A 24437-nucleotide genomic window follows, 5' to 3' on the forward strand; every position below is an offset into this window, starting at 1 on the left:
GAACCTCTCCCTTTTCCAAATGCATTTAAACCATTGTGGAGCCTTTAGTCAAAAAGTCAGACTTAGACCCGACTAAGAGAAGGTGGTGTCTGAGCAGCTGTCTTTGGATCAGAGCGACATCCATGAGAAGTTTCAGCCTGGCTTCCACAAACATCTATGGAAACAGTCTTACTGAACGTGTCCAGTGACATCATGATGTTCTGGTTCTGTTGGATCTGTCGTCAGCCTTTGACACAGTTGAACCAGATCCTGCTGAGAAGACTGAGGGATGAAGACTGTCTGGGTTTGTGTTCCAGTGGTTCTCATCATACCTTTTTGTTTCAGTGTATCTGTCAATCAAATGAGGTCTGACTCATCTGTTGTGTGGAGTCCCTCAAGGTTCTGTTCTGGGTCCTTTATTGTTTGTACTTGATTCCTCTAGGTCAAATCATGATGTTTCTTATCATATTTTTGCTGACGACATCCAGCTCTACTGCTCTGTTGATCCAACTGAGCCCCAGAGGCTGAACTTAGTCAATTGTTGCTAGAAATCAAACAATGAACTTTGAAGCTAAATGTGGACAAAAGTCAAACTCTGGTGATTGTTGATGATAAAGTTCAGGGTTGAGTCACTACTTGAGTGACTTAGATCAGTCTGCCAAACTGAGAAACCTGGTGTTTGACAAATGTCTCTAGTTCAACACTGAACAAAACTGACACAAACTGTTTCAAGTGAGAAAAATCTCTAAATTTAGGAAAATGTTGTCACCAGATGATCTTGTAATTCATGCGTTTGTTTCTTCTCGTCTGGACTATTGTAACAGTTTATTTTGTGTCTTAACAAGAAGGATGTGTCTCGCCTGCAGTTCATACAAAACTCTGCAGCGAGAATTCTGAGCAGCTCTAGTAGAAGAACTCACATTTCTCCTTCAAACTCTTCACTGGTTTCTTTCAGGATCATTTTAAAATTCTAGTTCTTACTTTCAGATCTATTCATGGTCAGACCTTCATGATCTGATCCAGACTTACACCCCAGCTCGGGCTCTGAGGTCTGTGGATCAGAATCTACTGATGGTTGCTGAACTTCCGGACCAGAGGAGAGAAATCCTTCCAGACTGTTGACTCCTAAGCTTTGGAACCATCTCTGTGTTTGATGATCTACTGACTCCTTCAAGAAACATCTGTGTTTGATGATCTACTGACTCCTTCAAGAAACATCTGTGTTTGATGATCTACTGACTCCTTCAAGAAACATCTGTGTTTGATGATCTACTGACTCCTTCAAGAAACATCTGTGTTTGATGATCTACTGACTCCTTCAAGAAACATCTGTGTTTGATGATCTACTGACTCCTTCAAGAAACATCTCAAGACACTTTTATTTGAGCCTTTCCTTGATTCTCTGAGACTCTTGTGTTTGTCTCTGTGTTGTCTTGATCTTTTAAGTATATATTTGATTGTGTATTGATTTTGATTGATAAAGTTCTTTGTGACCCTGGTCTGGAAACATCTTTACAAATAACATTTACTTACTTACATCCATCCATGCAATACTTGAGTGAGAGACAAACTGAGAAGTTTGAAACATCTGTTTATTGTGTTACAGATGTTTGTTTTATACATGATAGTGTTTGTCGTGAACTTTGACTCTAAGAATCCACGAAGACACTTGACATGTTGAAGCTCCTGCTGCGGAGACACGAGGACAAACTCATGCAGAAGAACATACGACACACACAAGACGGCCGTGAGTGTCGCACACGCAAGACGGCCGTGTGCGTCGCACACACAAGACAGCCGTGTGTGTCGCACACAAAAGACAGCCGTGTGTGTCGCACACAAAAGACAGCCGTGTGTGTCGCACACACAAGACAGCCGTGTGTGTCGCGCACACACAAGACAGCCGTGTGTGTCGCGCACACACAAGACAGCCGTGTGTGTCGCACACAAAAGACAGCCGTGTGGGTCGCACACAAACACGGTTGTGTAGTTTACAGTTTTCTTGCGTCTCCATGAGTGACTCAGGCACTTGAAGCTTCATCTGAGAAGATCTACAGAACAAGGCTCAACAAAAACTTGCATATCTCATGTTGATACATTCGAGGTCTCTCAGACCGCGGGGTGGGGGGTCGTGGGGGGTCGTGGGGGTCACTTTTAGTTACGGTCTCACAGGAAGAAGAAGTTTTCTTTCTCCACATTCTGTTCATCGACTCATCGTCACTGTCAGAGCAGCTGCTTGAATGTTACACTCACAGCTGGTGAAGATGAATCATGAGAGTGTGTGTGTGTGTGTGTGTGCGTGTGTGTGTGTGTGTGTGTTTGCGTGTGTGTGTGTGTGTGTGCGGTCACATGACGAAGAAAATCACCGACTCGCTGACGGTCAATGGTTGACGTTAAAACGCAGAAACTGATTTTTCTTCGACTGATGGTTTGAACTTGTTCTCTCTCTTCTGTTGGTTTTATAAAGTATATCAGTGTCGTTTGAATATCATGAATGTTTGACACTTTAAACCTTTGAATGACTGATCTAGTCACTGAATCATTGATTCATTGATTTATTGAATCATTGAATTCAATCATTGATTGAAAGATACATTTGTTTATTTAATCTTTAAATGGAAGATGATTTTTTTATTTACAGAGTTTGATTTTCTAATTCAAAAACATGAAAAATATATTTGCTAAATTGAATATTATTTAATTCCTAGTCTTTTAAATTCAATATACAAATGTTGATTAAACCAACAGAGCTCAGAGTCGCTGCTGCGTCTCACATGATTGGCTGAAGGTTTTATGAAGCAGCTCAAACTCTTTATGTATAAATTCACTATGAAATAACTTTCAATACGACACTGATATACTTTCATCAAGAAGATGGTGTCAGGTTCAAGTCCCTCCTGGTCAAGGATCAGGAACCTGGGGTTGTGGGACTCTCTCCTTCATGACCTCTGTTAGCTTATAGCTTTTAGCATCAAAAATGTCAACACAGGTCACCTGCCACCGTGTCCCACTCATGGTGTGTTACTACACATTGGTGCCCCGCGGTCACGGAACATGTTCCCAGTCACACGACCCGGACCTGGTTCTGTTACTGGAGGAATAAACTCATGTTCTACTGCGAGACGGAAGGTCTTTACATATACACTTCATATGTTTCTAAGTAGTTCTTATACTCACCATAATATCACGTTGAGGCACCTAAGATGTATTACGTCGTAGTATTACTACTTTGTTACAGGGCCTCACAAAGTAATACTACGGAGCCTCACAAAGTAATACTACGGAGCCTCACAAAGTGATAATACAGAGCCTCACAAAGTGATACTACAGAGCCTCACAAAGTAATACTACGGAGCCTCACAAAGTAATACTATGGAGCCTCACAAAGTAATACTATGGAGTATCACAAAGTAATACTACGGAGCCTCACAAAGTAATACTACGGAGCCTCACAAAGTGATAATACAGAGCCTCACAAAGTGATACTACAGAGCCTCACAAAGTAATACTACGGAGCCTCACAAAGTAATACTATGGAGCCTCACAAAGTAATACTAAGGAGTATCACAAAGTAATACTACGGAGCCTCACAAAGTAATACTACGGAGCCTCACAAAGTGATAATACAAAGCCTCACAAAGTGATACTACAGAGCCTCACAAAGTAATACTACGGAGCCTCACAAAGTAATACTACGGAGCCTCACAAAGTGATACTGCGGATCCTCACAAAGTAATACTACGGAGCCTCACAAAGTAATACTGCGGATCCTCACAAAGTAATACTACGGAGCCTCACAAAGTGATACTGCGGAACCTCAAAAAGTAATACTACAGTCGTAGTAAAACATAGTTGCTGTGAACCTTGTTACATCTTAAACCACTAGAATTGTTGATTATTGACATAATTCAACGATTTTAATTGGACATTAAAGTCCCAATAAGTAGGATCATTTAGGAGCCAAAGGAATGCTAACAAGTACTTGCTAGCTAGCATGAGGACGTACATAAACCAGATTACGGTGTTTTAACTTTTGCGTTAATAAGTTCGGGAGAGCTTAGATGACAATGTTTTGGAATGTAGAGACTTGGTTAGCTTAGCTTCCTAGCTAGCAAGCTAACGCTCGGTTAGCATCGTTGAGTTTCCGAATAGATTGTCGTGAAGACGTTGATAAAAAACAAGCGATCGACCCTGTGAAGTCTTAACCGGACGAACGTCCAGGAGGAGGTTTTGTTTTGAGTGAAGGCACCTGCTGACTCAGCCTCGGAGCTGAACCACGTTCGCGACGCGATTGAAAAGAAAATGCAGAAATGATTGATCCCAGAATGTGAGTCACTCGCAGACGCTCGAACATCTCTGGAGGAAACACACGCGTGGAAATGATGGATGTGAGTCACGGTGACGTGGAGAACATTATCGGAGGAAGATGGACCATAATCTTCGTCCAATTTGAGAGAAACGACGTGATGTTCCGTCGGCTGCTCGTCCCTGGAAGGATGTCTCTGAGAGTCTAAGAGTCCTCGGAGTCTTTCTCCGTCCTTCCTTCCATCCTTCCTTCCGTCCTTCCTTCTGTCCGTCCTTCCTTCCGTCCTTCCTTCCGTCCTTCCTTCCGTCCGTCCTTCCGTCCTTCCTTCCTTCCGTCCGTCCTTCCGTCCTTCCTTCCGTCCGTCCTTCCGTCCTTCCTTCCTTCCGTCCGTCCTTCCGTCCTTCCTTCTGTCCGTCCCTCCTTCCGTCCCTCCTTCCTTCAGCGCCGTCACTTCGTCCTCAGACTTCAGGCGGAGACGGGTCCGGCTGTGGAGCGTCGACTCTCACCACTGTGGAGACACGTCAAGTATCATCAGTCAAGCGACCTCTGGCGACCTCTGGTGACCTCTTGACCTTCGACCAGGGAGTCACCTTTAATGACCATAGAAATATGGTCTGTTTTTTTTCAACTTTCTGTCTTAAATGTTAAGACTAAACCAACAGAGCTCAGAGCAACTGAAACTCTCAGCCAATCATGAGACAGAATGACGGTCATGTGACAAGCCTGAGGTGGATCAGGGACGCTGGAGTTGTAGGACTCTTTCATTTGTTTTCTTTTGGAGCTGCTTCTCCTTCAGCTCCTGGTGTCTCTCATTAAACTGCGTCAGTGGTGGGATGAAGAGACAATTGCTCTCTTTTCCCACAAACCTCTGAACCTGTTGTCAAGGTAACCATGGTAACCATGGTGGAATGTAGAGGAGCCTGTGACTCCATCAACAAGAAGATTCTCACACTCTGATAACTTTGACACATAACCCTGGTTCTATGATCCGTGTGTCCACACCAACTTAAACTCTGATAATGAAACAAAAGTCAGATTCGACTCTTTCTTTTCTTATGCCCTCGTTCTTTTGCTGATCATATATTTACTTTGATTTTCCTTCTCTTGACAAATATCGTTTTTAAAATGTCGTCGTTTGAATTTGTTTCTTTTCAACTTGTTTTTAATGTTACTTTTATATCGTCAATCAAAACACTGCCTCCCTCCTTCTTCCTCCTCCCTCCCTCACTCTTCCTCCTTCTTTTCGCCTTCTTCTTTCATTCTCTCCTTCTTCTCTCTTTCTCTCCTTCTACTCTTGTTCCTCCCGCCATCCTTCCTCCCTCCTTCCTTCCTCCTTCTTCTCTCATTCCTCCCTCCATCCTTCTTCTCTCTTTCTTCTCTCCTCCTTCTCTCGTTCCTCCCTCCTTCCGCCCTCCTCCCTCCCTCCATCCCTCTTTCCTTCCTCCTTCTTCTCTCGTTCCTCCCTCCATCCTTCCTCCCATCTTCTTCCTCCTCCCTCCCTGATCTCTTCATCCCTCCTTCTTCTCTCTCTCTTCCCTCCCTCCTTCCGCCCTCCCCCTTCCTCCCTCCTTCCTTCCTCCTTATTCTCTCATTCCTCCCTCCATCCTTTTTCTCTCTTTCTTCTCTCGTTCCTCCCTCGTTCCTCCCTCCTTCTTCTCTCCTTCTCTCTTCTCGCCTTCTTCTCTCCTTCTCTCCTCCTTCTCTCGTTCCTCCCTCGTTCCTCCCTCGTTCCTCCCTCCTTCTTCTCTCCTTCTCTCTTCTCGCCTTCTTCTCTCCTTCTCTCCTCCTTCTCTCGTTCCTCCCTCCTTCCGCCCTCCTCCCTCCCTCCATCCCTCCTTCCTTCCTCCTTCTTCTCTCGTTCCTCCCTCCATCCTTCCGCCCATCTTCTTCCTCCTCCCTCCTTGATCTCTTCATCCCTCCTTCTTTTCTCTTTCTTCCCTCCCTCCTTCCGCCCTCCCCCCTTCCTCCCTCCTTCCTTCCTCCTTATTCTCTCATTCCTCCCTTCATCCTTTTTCTCTCTTTCTTCTCTCGTTCCTCCCTCGTTCCTCCCTCCTTCTTCTCTCCTCTCTTCTCGCCTTCTTCTCTCCTTCTTTTCTCGTTCCTCCCTCCCTCCTTCCTTCCTCCTTCTTCTCTCATTCCTCCCTCCATCCTTCTTCTCTCTTTCTTCTCTCGTTCCTCCCTCGTTCCTCCCTCCTTCTTCTCTCCTTCTCTCTTTCTTCTCTCGTTCCTCCTTCCTTCCTCCTGTCTTCTTCTTCCTATCTCCCTCCTTCTCTCCTCCTCTCCTTCTTCTCTCTTCCTCCTTCCTCCCTGGTTCTCTCCGGACTCCTGGTTCACACTCATGTGTTTCCCTCTGAGCACCTGATGCTCATTATCACGTGATAAAAGGTGGTCCTGGCTCGCGTCACCTCACACTCTTGATGCTCAACATCTTGAGGAGGACGAGCTAATGAGGGAGGAGGCGACTGAGGAGATGAATCGTTCCATGAAAGTCTCTCCTGTTTCCTCCCACAGCTCTGAAAGTTCAGCCTCAGCTGGAAACTGGACGATAAAAGCTCCCGAAAGACTGGAGTCGACGATGTCATCAATAATTCCAGGAGCCCACTGAGCAGAAAAAGGTCACAGAGCCTTGAAACCAGGACGCTGGGTTTCGCTGCTGCGTTTGGCGTCGACAGTAGAGTGGATGTATGTCGTGTCCACCAGCAGATGTTCTCCAGAGTCTCCGGAGACACGTTTAGATCAAGCGTGTCCGGTGACGAGCGACACATTTCTGACGTGTCGTGGTCTAAACTGGGACGAGTCACCTGTTGCTCACCTGTCGCTCACCTGTCGCTCACATGACGCTCACCTGTCGCTCACATGACGCTCACATGTTGCTCACATGACACTCACCGATCTGCTCCTGCGTGTGCGATCGCGCCAGCTCTGCCTGCTGCTCCAGACTCTGGCTGTCCACGGAGATGCCGCTGTCGCTGTGCAGCTTCTCGCCCTCGGGCGTCACCATCTGGTTCTCCGTCGCCGCTCGGTTGTTCGCCGCCTGTTTGTTCTGTTTGCAGCTGTTCCACCTGTGGGAGCAGAGTTTATAGAAGCCACTGTTCATGTACGTGTTTCCAGGAGAGGAAGCTTCGACTTTCACGCATCTTCGCTTCCACTGCTTTTATATGAAGATGTCGTAGAATATTTCAACGTAAACCTTGGTTTTGATTGTTTTTGTACTTTTTCTGTGAGGTTGAGAGAGAGAGGTCAGAGTTCATAGAACCATGTCCGGTCTAACGTTCACGGAAGGAGTTTTAGTTTTTTCTTGTTTTTTTTCATGTTCAAATGGTTTAGGTTTCTTTGTTATTGTGTTTTATATTTTCAAGATGAAACTTTCTTTTGTTTTCATTCGGTTTTTACCCTAAACTTTTAGTCTATTTTGCATTTATTCTGACTTTATTTACAAACAACAACAATCTTCGGCGATAAGTGACTTGTTTACACCATTAGCTGTTAGCGTTAGCGATCGATGCGTTTATCGCACGTTTAATCTCGTCTTTCAATTCTGGAATCATCGATTCAAAATGGTGGTCGACGCGCTGACTCATCAGAAACTAAACATTTGTCTTCACTCGGCGCTTCGGTCTCTGACGGTTTGTTTACTAAACGTGTGTTTGACCCACAAACGCATCGTCGCGTCTCATCGTGTTTGACACAAAACTGGGTCAAAGCCTCGTGACCTGTGACAGAACGTGTGGCGCTAATGGTGGGTTTAAGTCCCTCAGGGGGGGTCTGGTGGTGCAGGAGGGGCTTCGAACATCTGACTCCACTGACCTCTTGAAGACCACGTAGGCCACCAGACCCGCCAGCACGGCCGGGACCGAGCAGTAGATGGGGATGAGGTTCTCGTTGAAACCGTGTCCCAGGAAGCGAGGGGAGCCGGCGCTGGACGTGGTGGTCCCGCTTCCCGGGGGAGGGTCGTCGGAGCCGTCCAGCAGGAAGTAGTTGGTGGGGGACAAGGGCGCGGAGGGGTCGGTGGTGGTGAGGGGGTCGTAGGTGGGCAGGTTGGGATCTGCAGGCGAGAGATGAAACTTTTACGATTCGTACAAACATTTTTATTCGTTTCAGTGAAAAACCTTCGACATCTGCTGGAAATAAAAGCTTGAATTACAAGAAGCTCGGTTCTGGTTCTGATCACGGTCGTCTGGACTCGATCGTGAGATGATGAAGGAATAAATGTTCAAACGACCATCACGACCAGCTGGTCCTCGCAGACAGAGATGTCTCTCGACTCTCTATGGAGTCTCTGTCCGTCAGGGGCCATGTGGGTCCTCGGGGGACACAAGCGGCGGCTTTGACTTTGGCCTCTGGTTCTGGTTTGGATCATGGACTGGAGGGTCATTAGCATAAAGTCCATTTGTCAGTCAGTGATTCTTCGCGGACACGTCAGGCTCGGGTCGATCCGTGGAGCCGGCGTCGAACCATCAAGTCCTGTTGAACTCCAGCCAGGCTCGAGCAGAACCTGCTCCTCGTTATCACTTCCTGCCAGATCAAGGTCTTTATACAGTTCAGTCCACGTCACACAAGTGTTGAGGTTCGTTGGTCTTCAGTTCAAAACCCAAACATTCTTTTTCAAGATTAACTCCCAGATGTCAGCCATGACCCTCGTCACACCTTCTTAAACAATCATGCTGACCTCACCCGTGGCCCTCACAACACCCCTGTCATCTTGGAGATGACCTTGACACTTCAACCCTTAAGATGAACCTTGACCTTCCTAAACGTTGACCCTAAAATATGACGACACAGTTTCTTGATCCTTCAGTGACGTCACGTTCTGACCAGTCGGTGGTCGGACCGGTCTCAGGTCACTAGTGACGACCCAGAACCGACCCCCAGAGGTCGAACAGCAGCGGTTCTGGATCAACCCTCGGGTTCATATGGACGTGTCCTTCCTACACCAGGTTAAGATTAAGGTTCAGGTTTAAGTGACTCCTTTATTCTAAACCAGTTGTGAAGCCAGACCTTGATCCTAAAGTGTCTTTCAACAAGTATCTGATCACATTGTTTAACCAGGACCTTCTGTCGGTCATTAGAGTGATGACACATTCCTGGTCCTACCCTGGGGGGTCTGGACCGTCAGAACCAGACACAGTTGCTCCAGCGGCCCGACTTAGAAACAGGAATCATGCAGAAGTCTATTTAGAGCCGGTATTGATCGGACCCGAGCGAGAGGACGCGAGGAACACGGGCGTCTGCATTACACGCCTTCCTTGACCTTTCTGGAGCGGGTTCCCGACATCCTGGAGCAGCTAATCACGTTAGCGTTAGCAACACGAGCGCCAGAAGAGAAGGTGTTACAGTGAGTTAAGAACATCTGGACCAACCATCGCTCGCGTCGTCAATCACTCGCCCTGAAGTCAGAGTGGATTCACTCGCTCACCATCGATCAGCGGAGGGAGAGAGAGACAGAGAGAGAAAGAGAGAGAGAGAGAGAAGGAGAGACAGAGAGACAGATAGAGGGAGAGAAAGACAGAAAGACAGAAAGAGAGAGAGACAGAAAGAGAGAGAGAGAGGGAGAGAGAGAGAGAGAGAAAGAGAGATGGAGAGAGAGAGAGAGAGAGAGAAAGGGAGACGGTGAGAGAAAGAGAGAGACGGAGAGAGGGAGAGAAAGAGAGAGAGAGAGACAGAGAGACAGATAGAGGGAGAGAAAGACAGAAAGACAGAAAGACAGAAAGAGAGAGAGAGAGAGAGAGGGAGAGAGATGGAGGGAGAGAGAGAAAGGGAGACGGTGAGAGAGAGAGAGACGGAGAGAGGGAGAGAGAGAGAGAGAGAGGAGAGACAGAGAGACAGATAGAGGGAGAGAAAGACAGAAAGAGAGAGAGAGCGAGAAGGAGAGAGAGAGACAGATAGAGGGAGAGAAAGATAAAAGACAGAAAGAAAGAAAGAAGGAGAGAGAGAGACAGATAAAGGGAGGGAAAGATAAAAGACAGAAAGACAGAAAGAGAGAGAGAGAGAGAGAGAGAAGGAGAGAGAGAGAGAGACAGATAGAGGGAGAGAAAGACAGAAAGACAGAAAGAGAGAGAGAGAGAAGGAGAGAGAGAGAGACAGATAGAGGGAGAGAAAGACAGAAAGACAGAAAGAGAGAGAGAGAATCACTGACACCTTCAGAAACAGATCTTCACTGATCTTCTCACACCTCAGGCTCTATAGATCCATTAGTCGGGTCTGACTCATGAACGTATGTTTCAAACGAGGAAGGATGTTAATGAACGTCTGTGTTCACGAGACACACATGAGACAAGATGTTCTGGTCAACCTTGAAGTGGAAAGTGTGACAGTGGAGGGTTCGAGTCCCTTCAGAGCCCTCGGGCCTCAGTTCAAGATCTTGTTTGATGGTTGATGTCACAGCATCCGCACACACACACACACACACACTCACACACACACACACACACACACACACACACACACACACACACACAATGACCTCTTTATCAGCCGCCGCACACTCTCTGTCACGGTTGTGTATCTCAATCTTCAGCTGTGGTCTGAGCGTCCATCACAGCGCGGGGGGGTTAATGGATGACGGGGTGATGAGGGCGACGGAGCGAGGGATGAACAGAGACTGAGAGTCATTAGACGGAGGAACAGTCGACACCTTCTGAGTGCAGCTGCAGGACCACCATATTCACACACACACTTCAGACACACACCTGTGTGTGTGTGTTGATGACGACCTGGTCTTGGAGTCAGTGACGATCTTATTTCATGTTAATGTATTTATTTTTGTTAAATGTTTTTTTCTGGTCACATCAATACAAACATCTTGAACGCGTTATTTTAAATGAGTTTCATGTTTTTCCATTTGTTATTGATTTGTTATTGTCAAATATATACGTTTGAAACCCTTTGTTTTCTTCTGTCGAAGAGGTTTTGTTTTGGTATTGAATCGTCATCATATGCTGGGATTGATTTTAAAGCAGGAAAGAAGGTGTGAAGCTGGTGTGTGTGTGTGTGTGTGTGTGTGTGTGTGTGTGTGTGTGTGTGTGTGTGTGTGTGTGTGTGTGTGTGTGTGTGTGTGTGTGTGTGTGTGTGTGTGTGTGTGTGTGTGTGTGTGTGTGTGTGTGTGTGTGTGTGTGTGTGTGTGTGTGTGTGTGTGTGTGTGTGAGTGTGTGGAGGTCACTCAGAGAAACCTGATCTGAGGAAGAAGAAGTCCCTCTCGCTCTCAGACCAGCACCTCAGTCGGAGAGTGTTTCTACCATCGTACGTCAAAGTACAGTTTTTCATTGTAGCTTGACGCATGCTAGCAACAACTTAGCTTGATGCATGTTAGCAACCACTTAGCTTGACGCATGCTAGCAACAACTTAGCTTGACGCATGTTAGCAACAACTTAGCTTGACGCATGTTTGCAACAACCTAGCTTGATGCATGTTAGCAACCACTTAGCTTGACGCATGTTAGCAACAATGTAGCTTGACGCATGTTGGCAACAATGTAGCTTGATGCATGTTAACAACAACGTAGCTTGATGCATGTTTGCAACAATGTAGCTTGACGCATGTTGGAAACAATGTAGCTTGATGCATGTTTGCAACAATGTAGCTTGATGCATGTTATCAACAATGTAGCTTGACGCATGTTAGCAACAACGTAGCTTGATGCATGTTAGCAACAACGTAGCTTGACGGATGTTAGCAACAACTTAGCTTGACGCATGTTAGCAACAACGTAGCTTCACGCATGTTAGCAACAACGTAGCTTCACGCATGTTAGCAACAACTGAGCTTGACGCATGTTAGCAACAATGTAGCTTGACGCATGTTAGCAACAACGTAGCTTCACGCATGTTAGCAACAACGTAGCTTCACGCATGTTAGCAACAACTTAGCTTGACGCATGTTAGCAACAACGTAGCTTCACGCATGTTAGCAACAACTTAGCTTGACGCATGTTAGCAACAACTTAGCTTGACGCATGTTTGCAAAATGTAAAATGTAAAAGTGTATCCGAGTCATAACCTGAATTACAGTTGGGTTATTTCAAAACAAAGGTTAACTTCCTGCTGCGCACCTGCTCTACTGATCCTGGTCACGCAGGTGAGACGTGCTCTGGGTCGAGACTCACTTCCTGTTTGATGACTAAATAAATCTCCACCAGTCAGAGACCACCGATGTGTCATGTGACCCCGGGTCACAGATCTCCTCTTCCTTCTGTCGCCTCCACGACTCAAGGCTGAGGTCACGACAGGTCAAAGGTGAGCTCGGCGGGTGGTCCACAGACCTTCACTGTACCCTGAGTCACACTCACGTTGACGGGATTCATCAGGGTCCGTTGAGAACTTGAGGAATCCACAAGTTCAACAGGAATCTCATTGAGTCAGTTTTATGAGACGAGCGACACAAAACGTTTCCATTCCTGGCAGCCATTTTGATTCTCATCCAACCGTCGAGCTCAGATTTATGTCACGATGAAGTTCATGATCGTGTTTTGAGCCTTTTATTAGATTTCTCCAGATACGGGAGGAACCAGGGAGCAGAATCTTTATGGTGCTGGCTCAGTCAACTCAAACTAGGTGACGTACTTCTGGAGCAGGAAGTGCATCTGACTCGTGATTTTGATTGACAGGAAGTCAGCGGTCGTGTATCTCAATGCTAAGTAGTTATGTTGAGGTCGAGTTACGTTTCATGGACATTGATTTTGTCGCCAAATAACAACATATCACAGATGTCATGAATTAAAGTGATGCTAAAGTGCCGTCATTGTGACTCGAGTGCTGACTGAGTCACGAGTCCTTAGGAGTCCTGCTGCTCAAGAGGAAGTGTTCCTGACTCACCTTTGCGTGAGTCACATGAAGGATCACAAATAATGAATTCACACTTTTACTCTGAAATTCATGTTCCCTGAAATGAGACTCAAATTAGCCTGATGCTAGTTTTACTGAGACGAGGTCCCGACAGGACATTAGACCAATGGAGTCCCACGCGTCCCCCCATGACTCAAGTGACTCACGTGTATCTGACTCAACTAAGAGAGTGACTCGCTACGACATTTGACTGATTTCCACAAACAGGAAGTGACGTCGACTTCGATGTGAATAACATATATGAGTGAATCACTCTTGGGTTCTGCAGGTGCTAGAATGATGAGCTAGTCAGTCAGTGACGACGATTTGAATGAAAGAATGAAGGAATGAAAGAATGAAAGAATGAAAGAATGAAAGAATGAAAGAATGAAGGAATGAAAGAATGAAAGGATGAACGAATGAAAGAATGAACGAAAGAATGAAAAAATGAATGAATGAAGGAATGAAGGAATGAAAGAATGAAGGAATGAACGAATGAAAGAATGAAGGAATGAAAGAAAGAATGAAGAATTTAAAGAATGAATGAACGAATGAACGAATAAAAGAATGAAAGAATGAAGAAATGAAAGAATGAATGAACGAATGAACGAATGAACGAAAGAATGAAAGAATGAAGGAATGAAAGAATGAACGAATGAACGAATGAACGAATGAAAGAATGAAGGAATGAAAGAATGAAGGAATGAAAGAATGAAGAAATGAAAGAATGAACGAAAGAAAGCATGAAGGAATGAAAGAATGAAGGAATGAAAGAATGAATGAATGAAAGAACGAATTAATGAAAGAACGAATGAACGAATGAATGAATGAAAGAATGAAAGAATGAAGGAATGAAAGAATGAAAGAATGAAAAAAAGAAAGAAAGAAAGAAAGAATGAAAGAATGAATGAATGAAGGAATGAAAGAATGAAGGAATGAAAGAATGAATGAATGAAAGAACAAATTAATGAAAGAACAAATGAACGAATGAATCAATGAATGAATGAATGAATGAATGAAAGAATGAATGAAAGAATGAAGGAATGAAAGAATGAAAAAATGAAAAAAAGAAAGAAAGAAAGAATGAAGGAATGAAAGAATGAAAAAAAGAAAGAAAGAAAGAATGAAAGAATGAAAGAATGAAGGAATGAAAGAATGAAGGAATGAAAGAATGAAAGAATGAAAGAAAGAAAGAATGAAAGAATGAAAGAATGAATGAATGAAAGAATGAAGGAGTCCGAGCGCAGACGTGGAGATATTGTCTCGTGTGTGATGTTGAAAAAGTTCATTTTATCAAACTCCAAATTGTCTTCATAGGATTTCACCCGCACCACGTTGACCTCTGAACTCAGGCGCTCGGGGGTTATTTCACGCCTCGCCCGGCACTTGAGACTCGACGGCTTCCTGCGTCTAGGCTTTGTGGGCGAGTGTCTGATTCATCGCCGACACGTCGACAGTCTTTGACCTTTCGGCGCTAAAGCTTTCAACTTCCTGCCGTTTTAAGCTCGGAGCTGACCCTGACTGCCCGCTCGTGTCAGCAGAGCGGCGTGCTACTGGCAACCTTAGACTTGGTATGTGGAGCAGAACTCAAGCCCGGCGGGTTTTAAATTAGCCTTAAATACTGAATTACTTCAAAGACTGGACAAGAAGTCTCTGGACTGTTGTGACGGAAACACTCACTGTGACAGACGGAGTCGCTGGTCGGCGTGCAGACGTCCAGCTGGATCTCGGTGTCGTCGTCACAGATGGTGCAGGGCAGACAGGGGTCCAGGGAGCTGTCCCGGTCTGAGAAGGTGTAGTCCACACACTCCTCACACACCGTGTCGTGGTAGTGCTCGCAGTGCGAGTACACGCCCTGGCCCGCCGTGCACACGGTGCAGGGCTGGCAGCTCTCGCTGAGGCGATCGAAGAAATAGTTGTACTTGCAGACACAAATGGCGTTGTTGGAGTCGGTGCAGGGCGTGTCCATGCGCATTAGGCCGGTGCACTCGGTGCAGGGCAGACACACCTCGGTGAGGCTGTAGTTCTCTGAGAAGGTCTCACCTGTTGACGGAAGGAGAGAAGATCAATTGTTAAGGCATCAATCATGTTTTACTGCAGATTCATTCGAGAGTAAAAACACATTGATCCGCCGTAGAAAGGTTCACTTGAAGCTCTTCGTTATGGTATTGATCCTGCGAGTGTGAGTAAACACTGAGAGAAGCAACTCCAGATACTTCTGCGGCTGTTTGTCTTCACAACACAAGAGACTCTGTACTTGATGTCAGGTAGGAGAGAAGGTTGTTAGGAAGGTAAGTTGTTAGGAAGGTAGGTTGTTAAGAAGGTAGGTTGTTAGGAAGGTAAGTTCTCAGGAAGGTAAGTTGTTAAGAAGGTAGGTTGTTAGGAAGGTAATGTAGGTAGGACGGTAGGTTGTTAGGAAGGTAAGTTGTTAGGAAGGTAGGTTGTTAGGAAGGTAGGTTGTTAGGAATGTAGGTTGATTGGAAGGTAGGTTGTTAGGAAGGTACTGTAGGTAGGAAGGTAGGTTGTTAGGAAGGTAGGTTGTGAGGAAGGTACTGTAGGTAGGAAGGTAGGTTGTTAGGAAGGTAAGTTGTTAGGAAGGTAGGTTGTTAGGAATGTAGGTTGATTGGAAGGTAGCTTGTTAGGAAGGTACTGTAGGTAGGAAGGTAGGTTGTTAGGAAGGTAGGTTGTGAGGAAGGTACTGTAGGTAGGAAGGTAGGTTGTTAGGAAGGTAAGTTGTTAGGAAGGTATGTTGTTAGGAAGGTAGGTTGTTAGGAAGGTAAGCTGTTAGGAAGGTAGGTTGTTAGGAAGGTAGGTTGCTAGGAAGGTACTGTAGGTAGGAAGGTAGGTTATTAGGAAGGTAGGTTGTTAGGAAGGTGTGTTTTTAGGAAGGTACTGTAGGTAGGAAGGTAGGTTGTTAGGAAGGTACTGTAGGTAGGAAGGTAGGTTGTTAGGAAGGTAGGTTGTTAGGAAGGTACTGTAGGTAGGAAGGTAGGTTGTTAGGAAGGTAGGTTGTTAGGAAGGTGCTGTAGGTAGGACGGTAGGTTGTTAGGAAGGTAGGTTGTTAGGAAGGTACTGTAGGTAGGAAGGAAGGTTGTTAGGAAGGTACTGTAGGTAGGACGGTAGGTTGTTGGAAGGTACTGTAGGTAGGAAGGTAGGTTGTTAGGAAGGTACTGTAGGTAGGTAGTAGGGTACAGTTGGACAGTAGGTAGAAAAGAAGGCTAGAAGGTAGAAAGATGAGTAGAAGGAACGTCAGTAGGTGGGTAGGTTGTCAGAAGGTAGGTTGGATGCCAGACAGGTGCAAAGACAAGTGGGTAGAAGGTAGGAAGGGAAGAAGTAGGGTTGGTCGTTTGGTAGATATGGCGGGAGGATGGTATAGAAGTAGAAAAGGTCAGTAGCAAGGTCATGGGTGGTCTGAAGGTATGAAAGTGTGTGAGTGTGTTGCTCAACTTGAGGTAGTGATTTCTCTTCAGGTGTATTTCAGGACAAGCGTCTGATCAAATCATGATCCGTAGTTCGGGTTAAAACAGCAGGACGTGCCGCAGAAATCAAATCAGGCTGAATTATTTTGGGTTGACACTGAATAATGGATGTGTGTTGTGCGAGTGCGTCAGCACAGCTCAGGTGTCGTGATGAAATGAATTCACTTCCAGACTGGAACACACTGGTCCATGTGTCCAGAACCATCCAAGTCGCTCTCAACTCTGCTTCACTCCTAACAAAGTCACGTGACCCACAAGAGTGAGAAACCCCCGGCGGCGCCGCTCTGAGTCTCAAGTGGCTGCAAAAGTCAACTCTGGCAAACATGGAACCTCAAACACCTTGTAAACATCAGCCGCTGCGTTTCCTCCGACACGTGCTTGGCGTGTTCGGGATTAAGTGGAAGCATCTTTGGTCACACGAGGACCTGCTGAGCGACGGCCAGCAGGGGGCGCTTCGTTCTCGGACCCTCTCTCGGTTCCGTCACACCACGGTTTGCGCTCTTTGTAGTCGCTGAGGCTCATCAGTCATCGGCTGGCCATGCCTGGCTCGCTCGCATGCTTGAGCGTCTGTGTGTAAACACGTCTAAACATCACCATATGCACTGATTTCTCAACAGGAAGTGTGTTGAGCTTGTGCGTGGGAGCCCAGTGTGTGCGCCAAAATATGAGCTGAGCTAGCACGTGACGGCGTATCAGCGGAATATTGGCGTTTCAAACGTTTACTATTAAATTAAATTCAAATAAATTAATTGAAATGTTATTTTTGAACATGATTTAAAGATGTTTACGCATTGATATTTAATTATGATGTTTTTTAATAGTCGCAGTGAGTTCACGCCAACGGTCACATGACCATCTGTGCGTCACATGATTGGCTGAGATCAGTAGATCTGAGCTATTTATATTGAATAAAAAATACTATGAATTAAAGAATATAGAATTAAAAAATATATTTAATAAAGTTGAATTCGAAACAAAATCATCTTTATTCAAAAACCCTTTGAATACAGAAAATATTTATTTCTTTGATCAAATGAAAAAAAAAAAGATAAAATAACAATCGATGCATAAATAAATGGAAGTTTTAACACTTGTTAATATTCTTTATCCTGTTTTCGACCAAAACCACAAGTGTTTTTTCGTTCCTTTTTTCAAAATAAAAGCGAGTCTCGTCCAAGTCGTAGGACGAAGCAGGTGGAGTGTGAGTCGTGAGGAAATCGGCGTCCCTCCTCCTCCTCTTCCAACCCTCTCCATTAGTGTCATCAATAATGTAGCCTTGGAACTGCTGGACGACCACAGTCCGAGCTCTGAGCGTTTGCGTCTCTGGGCTCGATTATCTCGCCTGCACATGTGTTAGTCACTCGTTGTCATGAAAACAGTCGTTATTAAACTTGTCCCGAGTTATCGTACATGAAAATAAACGTCGTCTGCCAACAACAATGATGTCATTTCCTTTTGTTTTAGCCAGAGCTTCACGATCACAGCGTCCAGTTGTCTCGGCGAGTCCTGCCAGATTTCATACTTGATCCAATTATAGTCTTTTGTTTTTCTCATAATACGCTTCGTTCTTGTGACATCGAAGAACATCGACCTCATGACGGATGCGCGCGATCAGTGTTTGTTTTGGTTCTGTAGATGGATCCATGTGTGTCACACCGTAAAGAATCAATAACTCGTCAGTTCCAGTGACAGAAATTAAGAAGATCAAGATCGTATTATGAGGTCAATGGAGTTTAATATTGTAGCTTAACTTGGATTCGTTGCTAAACAAAGAAACATGATTCGTGAAGAGACTGTTGGAAGTGACGTCGACCAGACGATCATCGAGACCAAAAGAAAAAAGAAACTCAGATTAATGTGTGAAATATTTTGTTTCAGGGACTTTAAAGAACATTTTTTGGGTGTTTTCGAGGAACTTTTGTCGAATGAAAACTTGATTGATTCGAAATATATTCTGCTCAGTTCTTCTGTTTTAGATGCTGGTGATAATAACTTTTCTGTGTTTTGTATTCTTTGATGTCCCAGAGCTAATGAAGCTTTAAGTTTTAACCTTTTTTTCTCCAAATTTCACTTTCATTTTTTTTTGTTGCATCACATTTGATTTCAAAACGCTATGGTGCTAATCCTACTAAATGTTTTAATGTCCCGTTGCTAATGGCTAACTGTTAGCATCTGTGGAATGATGCTCCTGATGCTAATTCTTTTTCATCTAACACATTTTTTTTGTTCACTCACTTTTTGAGTTTTATTACGATGGGTGTCTAATGCTTACAAAGCTAGCCATAGCCATTTTTTGTGTTTCTATGGCAAGTTTTATGATAAAAAAGCTAATGATGCTAATACCTAACATTGGGTTTTCTTTTCTTCAAACTTCATTTCTTATGTTTTTGTTGCGTCACAATGATTTCAAAATGCTATGATGCTAATCCGACTAACTTTGGTACGTTTTAATGTCCCGTTGCTAATGGCTAACTGTTAGCATCTGTGGAATGATTGTCCTGATGCTAATTCTTTTTCATCTAACACATTTTTTTGTTCACTGACTTTTTGAGTTTTGTTGGGTTTCTAATGCTTACAAAGCTAGCCATAGCCATTTTTTTGTGTTTCTATAGCAAATTTATGTTAAAAATGCTAATGATGCTAATACCTATCGCAGGGTTTTCTTTTCTACAAACTGTTTGTGTTGCGTCACAATGATTTCAAATTGCTATGATGCTAATCCGACTAACTTTGGTACGTTTTATTGTCTCTGTGCTAACGGCTAGCCCTTGTGGGTTTGATGCTAACCCTTAGCAAACATTTGTGATATTTCTGTTAGAGTTCAAGGCTACGTTTAACTGAAACTGTCTTTGTTTTTGTTTCTTCCGTCTTGAAACCAAACAGACTAAACAAAAACAAATCTGACAAAACAATCACGAGACCCTCGGCAGTCGGACCGGGTCCGTCGTCCCGCGACGCCGCTAAAGTGGACGAGCTGATGAATATTTCAGCGCCGCTGGCTCGGGCGCTCGTCCCAGAGCAGGAAGTGGTGAATTAAGAGCCGTCGTGGTAAATAAAGATTCACGTATTTACCGTGAAGCAGGAAGTGTCGTCCATTATTCATGTCACGTGCACGAGCGTCTCACGGATTCAAACTCTTGCAGAAACTGACCCTTGAGGGTCGATGTGTTTATCGTCGTTGAGTCGCAGGAGAAGCTTTTGAGCCGATTCATTATCAGCAGGGAAGCAACGTTTGCACCACGAGTTCACAGAGTCAAACAAGTGTTTTTGCCACAGAGGCGTCTGGGAGACACTCGCACCAGATCAACTTATCTCGGAGGAACAGATGTTCTACTCCAGTGTGTCCAGAAACAGTTCAAAGTAGAAAACCACCACTAGGTGGCGATCTTTGTCGCTCGCTTTAGTACCTGCAGCCATGCTAACACTTAGCATTCAAGTTTTTACTTTTGTTTTTCTGCTAAAGTTGATTTGAGCACATTTATGTTATGTTAAGTTTGTTTTTTGTTGTTTTTTTTGTCTCAAATATTTATGTTACGTTGTGTTTTATGTCACATTAACGGCAAAATGTTTTTAGTATTTATTCGGTCGCTGTAGGTTTGATGTTTGATCCTGATGCTAACGATGCTAACCTTTAGCATATGTGGATGTTTTTTTTAAATCGTTGTTATTCTGATGTTTCAATATTTTGTATCGATGCCAAGAATAAAAACAACAGGATTAGTTTGTGTCATGTTTTTTCTAACGAAGCTAAACCTTAAACGACGTCCGACAGATCCAAAGGTCACATGACTGACTTGAATGTTTCCGACACGAAGGGTTTGTTCGTTCACTTCACGGCGTTCGAAACAGTCGATCAATCATCATTACGCTGTTGACCAAAGTTATTAACTAATGACTCGTGTTCTAGGCGTCTCCGGACACCTGCTTTCATTTAAGCCGACTCTGGTGATTTGTCTTGTCACGAGTCTGCAGGATCGCGAGGGTTGAAGTGCGAGTGACGCGGCGGCGCTGGCGTCCGGCCCGGAGAGCGATAATGGTTCTCAGGCCGAGACGTAACCAGAACCAGAACCAGAACCAGTCGACCGCTAGGATCACATGTTCGCCTCATTTCTGCGGACGAATGCTGCGAACACAGACTTTGAAGGTCAATGATTGAACGTAAACTTGGCGAAGAAGTCGTCGACACTCGCGGTCGCGCCCGTGGTTACGCTCTGTCAACGCCGCGTTAGCTTGTTTGACGTGATGTTTGCTAGCATTTCTCGGAGCAGCTGATGTTTCTGTGGTCGTTCATTCTTTTTTTTTTTTATCCACACATGACAACAACACATCTGTTGCTAACTTTTAGCTAATAAGCGTTAGGTGTAGAGTGTCTGCTTCTTCCTTACGAAAGAACCACTTACTGTCCAGGCACTGAGCGCAGACCGTCTGCTTGGCGCCGCACTTCCTCACCACGCCTTCCCCTGGTGGACACTCCAGGCAGCACTCGCCGCCCGCCGTGTACTGGCCCGAGTCGCAGGGTACCAGCAGCGCCCGCTCCGTCTTTGCCGCCGACAGCAACGCCATCTGTCGGGACAGCACACGTTCATTCACCAAATCCACTTCCTGACACAAACGAGTCGGTGAAAATCACTTCCAGTCGCTGTTTCGGATCCGTCGGGTCGGGACGAGTCGTAAATCACGCCAGCGGACACTTTAATGGTCTGGCCTCGGGGCCGCTAATGGTCGCCCGACGGCGCCGCGACACGTGAGAATGACATCATCACAGGTGAGAAGAAACGTGTTTACGAACATAAACTACTGAAGGAGCTGCTGCCGCCAGAGGCTCGTAGCTGTACTCTACCTTCCTGCTAAAATGACGAAACCCTTCAATCAATAGTTTGTAAATCTGACTTTTAGTTTAACTTGATGTTGAAACTTTGATTTAAATTATGTTGAAACTTTGAATTCTTATTATTCTTTCTATATTTTCTTACTTATAGCTTCTACGTCGTCACATGATCGACTGTGTGTCTCATGATTGGCCGAAAGTTTGATCAGTAGCTCTGAGCTCTGTTGGTTTAGTCTGGAGACTCGTTTATACCAACATTTATATATTGAATTTAAAATACTACGAATTCCAAAATATTGAATTTATTAAACATAAATTTGAATTCTTGGAATCAAAAATATCTTTATATATATTATAAATGTATATATATTATAAATATATTTCTATATGTTCATCTATGACTCGCTGACTCATCAATTTCTTGTTAGAAACCATGGTCTCTGACTCGAGGGAGTCTCTTTACGGCGTCTCTGCTCTCCATCTCCTCACAAATCATTCCTCGCGATACTTTCGACCCATTTCACGCTCAATTATGGAGTTTACTTGAGAACCAGCTGTCACAACAGAGGCCGGCGACGACGGAGGACCTGCAGCCAATCAGAGCAGCTGCTGCCCTCGCACGCCGCCACCATGTTACGCTAATCCTCAAAGCTAACTCTGGAGCCCGACGACGGACGGATGGACTCTCGTGTCGTCGTCCTGGATCCTGATCCTCATTACTGAGCCGTGTAAGAATGCTATCGTAGCATTAGCTTAACTTAGCATTAGCCGCCGAACACGTTGCCAGAGAAACATCTTACGTCGACCGTAACACAAACTTCGTAGAAACGACTCTAGACTAGCTGGTTGGTTAGTTGGCTAAAAATAACTCAATTATAACTTCAATAATTAAACACTTTTTTCAACTTTTTACTTTAGAAAAAGCATCAGCGTTCTTAACTAGCTGCTGTCTGAAGCTAGCTAGGCTACGTAGCTCGCTGAACCGGAGCGGCTTCAACAACTTGTTTCGTGTTAAATGATCTTCTGTGGAAACAACTGTGTCGTTCAAAGATGTAAAAATAGAATCGTTCGTATGATCGTCTACGAGACTTCAGTTCAAGAGGCGTAAAAACTTCTATCAAAACTATCAGCCTTTAGTTCAGTTCAGACAAACAACGGAACATGAGGCGACAAACAGGTGAAGAAAAAGAATGAGAAGAAAAGAGAAAGGAAGGAAAAAATACAACAAAGACAAGAATTAATAAACAAGAAAAAAGAGGGAGAAACAAAGAAAGGCAAGAATAAATGAATGTGATGCTGAGTCAGCAGTTTGTCTTTGAGGAAAACAAGAAGATACGATTATGAAACACAGATTTGAAATAAAGATGAAAAGAGCAACGGAAGAGAAGGAAGAGAAGGAAGAGAAGAAACATAGCTTGAAAGTTATGAGGATGAAAAGAACATGTGCACAGTTGGAAAGAAAAAGAGAATGTGTCGAACAAATGTGAGGCATAAAGAAAAGAAAGAGTAGAGTCAAAGAAGAAGAAAGACAGAACACCTGTCCTCTCTCACCTGTCCTCTCTCACCTGTTCATTCTCACCTGTCCTCTCTCACCTGTCCATTCTAACCTGTATACTCTCACTTGTACACTCTCACCTGTCCTCTGTCACCTGTCCACTCTAACCTGTCCACTCTCCCCTGTACACTCTCACCTGTACACTCTCACCTGTACACTCTCACCTGTCCTCTCTCAACTGTCCTCTCTAACCTGTCCACTCTAACCTGTACACTCTAACCTGTACACTCTCACCTGTACACTCTTACCTGTACACTCTTACCTGTACACTCTCACCTGTACACTCTCACCTGTACACTCTCAACTGTCCTCTCTAACCTGTCCACTCTAACCTGTACACTCTAACCTGTACACTCTCACCTGTACACTCTCAACTGTCCTCTCTAACCTGTCCACTCTAACCTGTACACTCTCACCTGTACACTCTCACCTGTACACTCTCAACTGTCCTCTCTAACCTGTCCACTCTAACCTGTACACTCTCACTTGTACACTCTCACCTGTCCTCTTACACCTGTCCACTCAAACCTGTCCACTCTCACCTGTACACTCTCACCTGTACACTCTCAACTGTCCTCTCTAACCTGTCCACTCTCACCTGTACACTCTCACCTGTACACTCTCAACTGTCCTCTCTAACCTGTCCACTCTAACCTGTACACTCTAACCTGTATACTCTCACCTGTCCTCTCTCACCTGTCCACTCTCACCTGTCCACTCTCACCTGTACACTCTCACCTGTCCTCTCTCACCTGTCCATTCTAACCTGTATACTCTCACTTGTACACTCTCACCTGTCCTCTGCCACCTGTCCACTCTAACCTGTCCACTCTCCCCTGTCCACTCTCACCTGTACACTCTCACCTGTCCTCTGTCACCTGTCCACTCTAACCTGTACACTCTCACCTGTCCTCTGTCACCTGTCCACTCTCACCTTTCCACTCTAACCTGTATACTCTCACTTGTACACTCTCACCTGTCCATTCTCACCTGTACACTCTCACCTGTCATCTGTCACCTGTGCACTCTCACCTGTCCTCTCTCACCTGTCAACTCTAACCTGTCCTCTCTCACCTGTCCTCTCTCACCTGTGCTCTCTCACCTGTCCTCTCTCACCTGTCCACTCTCACCTGTCCTCTGTCACCTGTCCACTCTCACCTGTCAACTCTAACCTGTCCACTCTAACCTGTATACTCTCACCTGTACACTCTCACCTGTCCACTCTAACCTGTATACTCTCACTTGTACACTCACACCTGTCCATTCTCACCTGTACACTCTCACCTGTCCTCTGTCACCTGTGCACTCTCACCTGTCCTCTCTCACCTGTCCACTCTCACCTGTCAACTCTCACCTGTACACTCTCAACTGTCCTCTGTCACCTGTCCACTCTCACCTGTATACTCTCACTTGTACACTCTCACCTGTCCACTCTCACCTGTACACTCTCAACTGTCCTCTGTCACCTGT

The 24437-nt window shown here is 44.9% G+C and overlaps 1 protein-coding gene across 1 annotated transcript in view; it reads right to left on the reverse strand.

The window, feature by feature from the left end:
- Positions 1 to 1586: 1586 nt before the first annotated feature.
- The window catches only part of ngfra (nerve growth factor receptor a (TNFR superfamily, member 16)), a 25855-nt gene continuing 3004 nt past the window's right edge, over positions 1587 to 24437 (reverse strand). Inside the window, exons 2-6 of the mRNA XM_087809905.1 lie at positions 20985 to 21147; positions 14786 to 15148; positions 8093 to 8330; positions 7175 to 7347; positions 1587 to 4793 (exon numbers count right to left, since the gene is read on the reverse strand). Coding sequence (XP_087666031.1) covers positions 4744 to 4793; positions 7175 to 7347; positions 8093 to 8330; positions 14786 to 15148; positions 20985 to 21147 — 987 coding nt within the window. The 3' untranslated portion in view covers positions 1587 to 4743. The remainder of the gene's footprint in view (positions 4794 to 7174; positions 7348 to 8092; positions 8331 to 14785; positions 15149 to 20984; positions 21148 to 24437) is intronic.

This window comes from Callionymus lyra, chromosome 15 (assembly GCF_982586985.1).
Source record: "Callionymus lyra chromosome 15, fCalLyr1.hap1.1, whole genome shotgun sequence".
NCBI classification, from domain to species: Eukaryota; Metazoa; Chordata; class Actinopteri; order Syngnathiformes; family Callionymidae; genus Callionymus; species Callionymus lyra.